We start from the raw sequence: 6,860 nt of genomic DNA on the forward strand, positions 1-6,860 counted from the left end.
CTAACAGAGACTCTCTCTAAGATAAAATCATGCAGCACGGTGCAGCCGACCTGTCCAGGACCTAAAGTAATAGGTAAGTTATGGATTTTGTCTCTGAGTCACAAACTTCAAGCTGAGTTCACACAAACATGAACAGTGATTTCTTCCACCTGACTGAAGTCGTTGCTGTAATCTCTTCAAAGATGATCCTTGTTCTAAATGTGAAGAAGGCTGGGAGCAACATGGAGGAAAGTGCTATTACTTCTCCATCAATAAATCATCCTGGAACGAGAGCAGAGATGAGTGTAGAGCTAAAGGAGGAGACCTGGTTAAGATAGACAGCAGAGAGGAGCAGGTATGAAACACTGCTGCAGGTTCATGTTCTCACATTTGTTTTTGTTTTGTTTTGTTTTGTCTTTGTTTTTTTTACCACGTCTTTTTGTTTCACCTTCTCAGCACAGAAAATTAAACAAGGTCATTTTCATTTTCTTTTTCTGATCAGACTTTTCTGGAGAGAAGACTGAGAGATGTAATGACTGAAGATGAGGACAAGTTCTGGATCGGACTGACAGACTCAGCAGTAGAGGGCAGATGGGTGTGGGCGGACGGATCATCACTGAATGAAAGGTTTGACTGTTGCGAAAATATTTTTTCTTCATTTCCTGGCTTAAAGTTACCAGTTTTTACTGAAACAATTCTTTCTTTTTTTCATTTCTTAGCTTGAAGTTTTGGAGTGACATACAGCCAGACAATTGGAAAGGGCACAATGGTGAACATCCTGATGGAGAGGACTGTGCAAGGATGGGAGAAAAAGGTGGAACTAAAGATCTAAAGTGTTGGTTTGATGCATTTTGCTCAAATCCTCACAGAAGTATTTGTGAGAAAGCAGGAGTAAAAGGAAAGTTTAAAAAAGTATGTGATTAAAATTTATTTCAGTCTATTAAACACCGGAGTGGAGTGATGCAGGTTTTCAAAGTAATGTCACAAACAAACAAAAAAATTAAACTATTAACAAAAACTTGAATAATATTTTTATTTTGAATAATTATTTTTTTCCTTTTTGATCTGATTATTATATACAAGAAACGTGAGCGCACCTGTGAAATGTATTATATAAAGTGTTTTCAATATTAAAAAAACATCACACAACAATTTGGATACCCCTGAAAGGTAAAGGGAAGGAATGTTGTGTTAAAATGGAGCAAGTAATAAAAAATGAAATTACTTACAAACCCGACTGTAGATGAAGCCTCCTCCATTTCATTAAAAATTCTAAAAAACACACCACTTTTTTCCCAGAATTCTCCAGAGTCTGAAGTCAGTATCGTTAATGCCCCCACAAAGCAACACAGATTACAACTTGAATGTTGTTGTAAATAAACAAAACGATGAAGAAGGAGCTTCTGTCAGAGCAACCATCATGAGATGTGCAATGTGTAAATTGAAAAAAAAAATGTGTACATTATAAAAACACACAAGGTGTTTTTTTAGTCAACACATGAGGCTCTTGGCCCCTTTCTTAATTAACCAAGGAACAGAACTTCTACAGTAAACCTATAAAACTGTGCCGCTTGGTGTAGATGGACAGGAGGTCAGGAAGCTCTGATCGAATGATGTGTTCGGCCGAGCGCACCACTCTTTGCAGATCTTGTCTGTCCTGCTTGGTGCTGTTCCCAAACCAGGTGCAGATGTTTCCCGTCAGGACGCTCTCAGTGGTGCAGGAGTAAAAGTTTTTAAGATGGAAGTTTCTTTTTTTTTCTTTTTTTTTTGCCTGTCCCGTTTGGCTCTTTTGCCATCAGAATTATTGTCTAAAGGCGAAGAAAGATGCCCAACGGATTTACTTTACCAAATGGACCATCCCAGCCTTGCCGTAATGGTCCATTTGATTCACCTTTTATTGTTTATTTTATTTTCACTTGCTGAATACGGGACAGACTTGACTGGGGGAAAGAAAGAGGGAAAGAAAAACAGCTGAGAAGAGGGACGGGGAAAAGGGCAAAAAACAAAAATCAACAGAATAAGTAGACAAAAAATGCATATATCGATCACCTGGATCACCTGTTGAGAAAGAAAAAAGAAAACAAAGCAGAAGAAAACGAGAGTAATAGAATAAACAACATCACAATGATATATGGGAATATGACAGTAAATACTAAATATTAAACATTATTGTGCAGCACGTGAGATCGACAGCGCACAGTGTGCTTTGAGGTAGGAGCCAAAAAGGGTGTAGTTTGTGTGTGATCACCTGTGTGTACACCTGTGAGCATGGACGCGCTTGTTTTTTTTTTAAAAGGTTCCTTCATGTAATGATCTGCCAGAGGGTGTGGGGGGCCACAGCCCCGACCTCCAGGGCATGAAGCAGGTATGGAGGAGATCAAGACTCCAGACATCCAGAGGCCCCCAGAACACAAGAGACCAAGGAAGACCAACAGAGGGGCACCCGCGCCACTATCCCAGAAAGAGCTGAGGAGAGTCCCAGATGAGGGGTCACTCAGCAGCCGCGGAGCAGAAGCCAGGGGGGGTTGCAGTGACGTGCCCGTGAGCTCCGCCGGCAGCCAGCTGTGCCTGGTGTGCCGAGAGGCCGAGGGCACCCCCGGCCTCCGAAGTGGCCCGAGCGAGCCCCATGCTCCAGGCCCCGATAAGCAGCCACCAAGGAGTGAGCCGGTGTGTACCTGGACGCCCATCCCCGGACACAAAGAACCACCAATGCACCGATGTCTGAGGGCGTCTGCCACCGGCAGGGGAAGTGGTGGGGGGAGATAGGCCTCCAAACCTTGGAGGGCCTGAGATGTCCCCAGAGAGGTGGCATCTGATACCCGACCTGACATATAGACACAGACATACAGGCACACACAGATACAAACATCCATTCCCACCCTCATGCTCTCATAAGCAATTACTCCACACTCAACCAACGTGGAGACAGACATAAAGAGACGCTGTACACACAATCACACTCCCCAAGCGTACTCGTATTCTTTTCTTATTGTGGTGCTTTTGATGATGATGATGATGATGATGAATCTATGTTTCAGTTATTCTTGTTTGGGGATTAGTACTTAGGTTTTGTGTTCTCATGTTTATTGCCGGTTTAGTTCACTGTCTAGTCTGTCTCTCAGTGTCGTGTCTGCGTCTTTGTTAGTGGTTTCTTGTTTCCTGTTTTATTGTGAAAGTCTATGTCTTATGTCAGTGTGTGCAGCTTTGCTCCTCCTGTCTTGTTCGTCCAATTTCTCCCAGCTGTGTCTCCCTCCTGTTGCCCATTCCCTGATTACCACCCTGTGTATATTAGCCCTGTGTTTTCCTGTGCTCAGTGCCGTGTCGTACCCCCAGAATTATACCTGTGTGTTTCAGTTGTCAGTGTTATTGTCCAGTTCATGTTTTTGGTTATCACCAGCAATAAGCTAAGGTTTTCAGTTTCAACTCAGTCTCAGAGTCCTGCGTTTGGATCCTCACCTCTGTCTGCCCGCACACAGAGCCCTGACACTAAATCAGATAAAAAGTCTGCGAAATCAGAGAGAAACTCTGTGTAAGGCCCAGGTGAGCGATAGATTATAACTAGTGATGGCCAAATGAAGCTTTCTGAAGCATTGAAGCTTGTATTGAAAAACGGTTCATTACTCGAAGCTTTTCAACACAGTCCTCTCTGGTGACATCTTGTGGCCAAAAGTATGAAGAGCAGCTTGAATCCACAAAATAAACCAACTGCTTCATAATGACTGCCCACTCTACAGAGCGGAATTCTGTCTGATATTGGGCTGCTGTTGTGTTGCTTTGAACGTGTAGTTTTTTGGTGTTAAAAAATGTGGTTTATTTGTTTAAAAAAAAAATTTTGCCCAGTAAACCTTCCTTGATTAAACATGCTCCATGGTTTGGTCTTTCTTTGCTTGTGACTCCTTGATGTTGGTAAATACAATGATTGAAAAATACCACGTTACATATACATATAATAATGCACATTATGGAGTATGCTTCTGCTGCGAGGTCCTGCCTCCATGTACTTATGCAATTAATCGCTAGACGGGTATATTTATAAATAATATTATATTAGGGAAATTTTCCTATACATATTTTTGACCAGGGAGCAGAATTAATTGTGAAATGGAAAGGGAAAATGCTTGTGAACTTGCAAATTAAAAACATGATGCAGTTAAGGTAACCCTTTTTCATTTTTATTTAAGAAGAGAATTTGTTCCACTGTGCGATGGCCGAACCTGTTCCTTTTCGTGGAGATAATTTCTCCTGCCTTAAGGAAAATCCCTTCACATGGCAGAGAAGAGGCTGGAGTGCAGGGAAACTGGTAGAGATGCAGTTATACATTCTAACTGGGCCCCACAAACTATCAGCTTAAGGGAATAAATAAATTAAATTGCTGCACATTTTGTAGACTAACATTTTAAGATTATTTTGACAATAAAATATATCTTTTTATAATATTAAATGTTACGAGTCAAATGGAAGTCTTTCTAAAGTTATTTAATGATATCTATATTATGAAAAGCAGATTTTTGACATTATGAGTTTTTCCCGTTTTCAGAAAAAATAAACACGCACAAAACAAAAGCAAACAGCCAGAACACAAAGCTGGAAAACCCACCCAATTGACCAAAATCAACTCAAAATACTCCCACACAACAGAACCTCCTCTATTCCTCGCTGGCTCCAAATCTAGTGATGGCCAAATGAAGCTTTCTGAAGCATTGAAGCTTGTATTGAAAAACGGTTCATTACTCGAAGCTTTTCAACACACTCCTCTCTGGTGACATCTTGTGGCCAAAAATATGAAGAGCAGCTTGAATCCACAAAACAAAACCAACTGCTTCATAATGACTGCCCACTCTACAGAGTGGAATTCTGTCTGATATTGGGCCACCGTTGTGTTGCTTTGAACGGATATTTTTTAGGTGAAAAAAAATGTTGTTTATTTGTTCAGTAAATAATTTTGACCAGTAAACTTTCCTTGTTCAAACATGCACCATGGTGTGGTCTTTCTTTACTTGTGACTTCTTGATGTTGGCAAATAAAATAATTGAAAAATACCATGTTATATATAATATAATAATGTACAACACATTATGGAGTATACTTCTGCTGTGAGGTCCTGGCTCCATGTACTTATCGTTGGACGGGTATATTTATAAATAATATTATATTAGGTACATTTTCTTATACATATTTTTGACCTGGGGGTAGAATTGATTGTGAACTGGGAAGGGAAAATGCTAATGAACTTGCAAATTAAAAACATGATGCATTTGTTTTCTCGCTGGCTCCATATCTCTCAGTAGAAATATCAGTGGTTTGCTATCTGTCACCATCGAAACACTCCACAAATCACGCGAATGATTCACTTCCTTATAAACCATTGAATCAGATACTGAAGCAGTTAGGTCAGTTAGCTCCGTTCTCTCTCTCTAGTTCTGCGTTACCCAGACCACGCCACGTCAAGCTCTACGTTTTATTTTGCTTTTGTCCTTGCCACATTACCAAAGTTTAAGCCTAACCAATACCAATACCAATACCAATTACTTGTTGTTCCTAGAGTATTTAAAAGTAGAATGGGAGGCAGAGCCTTCAGTTTTCAGGCCCCTCTTCTGTGGAACCAGCTTCCAGTTTGGATTCGGGAGACAGACACTATCTCTACTTTCAAGATTAGGCTTAAAACTTTCCTTTTTGCTAAAGCATATAGTTAGGGCTGGACCAGGTGACCCTGAATCCTCCCTTAGTTATGCTGCAATAGACGTAGGCTGCCGGGATTCCCATGATGCATTGAGTTTTTCCTTCCACTCACCTTTCTCACTCACTATGTGTTAATAGACCCTCTGCATCGAATCATATCTGTTATTAATCTCTGTCTCTCTTCCACAGCATGTCTTTATCCTGTTTTCCTTCTCTCACCCCAACCGGTCGCAGCTGATGGCCCCGCCCCTCCCCGAGCCTGGTTCTGCCGGAGGTTTCTTCCTGTTAAAGGGAGTTTTTCCTTCCCACTGTCGCCAAAGTGCTTGCTCATAGGGGTCATATGATTGTTGGGTTTTTCTCTGTATTTATTATTGTGCTATCTACTGTACAATATAAAGCGCCTTGAGGCGACTTTTGTTGTGATTTGGCGCTATATTAATAAAATTGAATTGAATTGAACCAATAAATATTGTTAAATCACCTGCTGTGTCTGGGTTTCTGCGCCTGAGTCCGGTTTCAGTACAAAACACTCGGTCCTGTGACACTGTCTGCATACTCGCATCACATGAGGCTGGGCATTATCATGCACCAGGCGAAACCAAGGACCGTCTGCTAGGGATGGGAATAGTAGTCCAATTCCTTGGAATCGTTAGTCTGCCTACCTTTCAACGCCGTTTATCTCGAGACCTCAAGAGCCGGTGTCCTGCAAGTTTTCAATGTGTCCTTGATCCATCACAGCTGATTTAAATGTCTAATGCTACGTCCACACGTACCCGGGTATTTTTGAAAACGCATATTTTTCTATGCGTTTGCACCTTTTCGTCCACACGTAAAGCGGCGTTTTCAGTCACTGAAAACGGAGATTTCTAAAACGCCTGCCAGGGTGGATATTTTCGAAAACTCCGTTTTGCATTTACATGTGGACGAGAAAAACGGAGAAAACGCAGCGTCAAAGGTGTGCGCCTTTTTTGACGTCACACTGTGCGCCACGTTATTGTTTCGGTGAAATGAATTTCTACAATACTGTTACTGTTAATTGTACTCTCTGCAGTGTTTAAATGCTTACATATACACACACAGTTACTGTCCCTCCACACATACAACTCGGTTCTGCTTCTATGCCCCATCTTTGTTTACTATTTCCTACCAAGGCTTCTAGACTTCTGATTGGCCAACATTTCTACATGGTTAGGAATATATCG

At 41.3% G+C, this 6,860-nt stretch overlaps 1 protein-coding gene across 1 annotated transcript; it reads left to right on the forward strand.

Annotated features, from left to right (window-relative positions):
• LOC120435539 (C-type lectin domain family 12 member B-like) lies at positions 1-1,706 on the forward strand (the record flags this gene model as incomplete). Its single annotated transcript, XM_039605321.1, has 4 exons — positions 1-73; positions 183-334; positions 482-658; positions 1,560-1,706. Coding segments are annotated over 4 exons (549 nt in total), but the record flags the coding sequence as incomplete, so codon positions are not given.
• Between the last annotated feature and the right edge of the window lie 5,154 nt (positions 1,707-6,860).

This window comes from Oreochromis aureus, linkage group 22 (genome assembly GCF_013358895.1).
Source record: "Oreochromis aureus strain Israel breed Guangdong linkage group 22, ZZ_aureus, whole genome shotgun sequence".
In the NCBI taxonomy this organism is placed as follows: domain Eukaryota; kingdom Metazoa; phylum Chordata; class Actinopteri; order Cichliformes; family Cichlidae; genus Oreochromis; species Oreochromis aureus.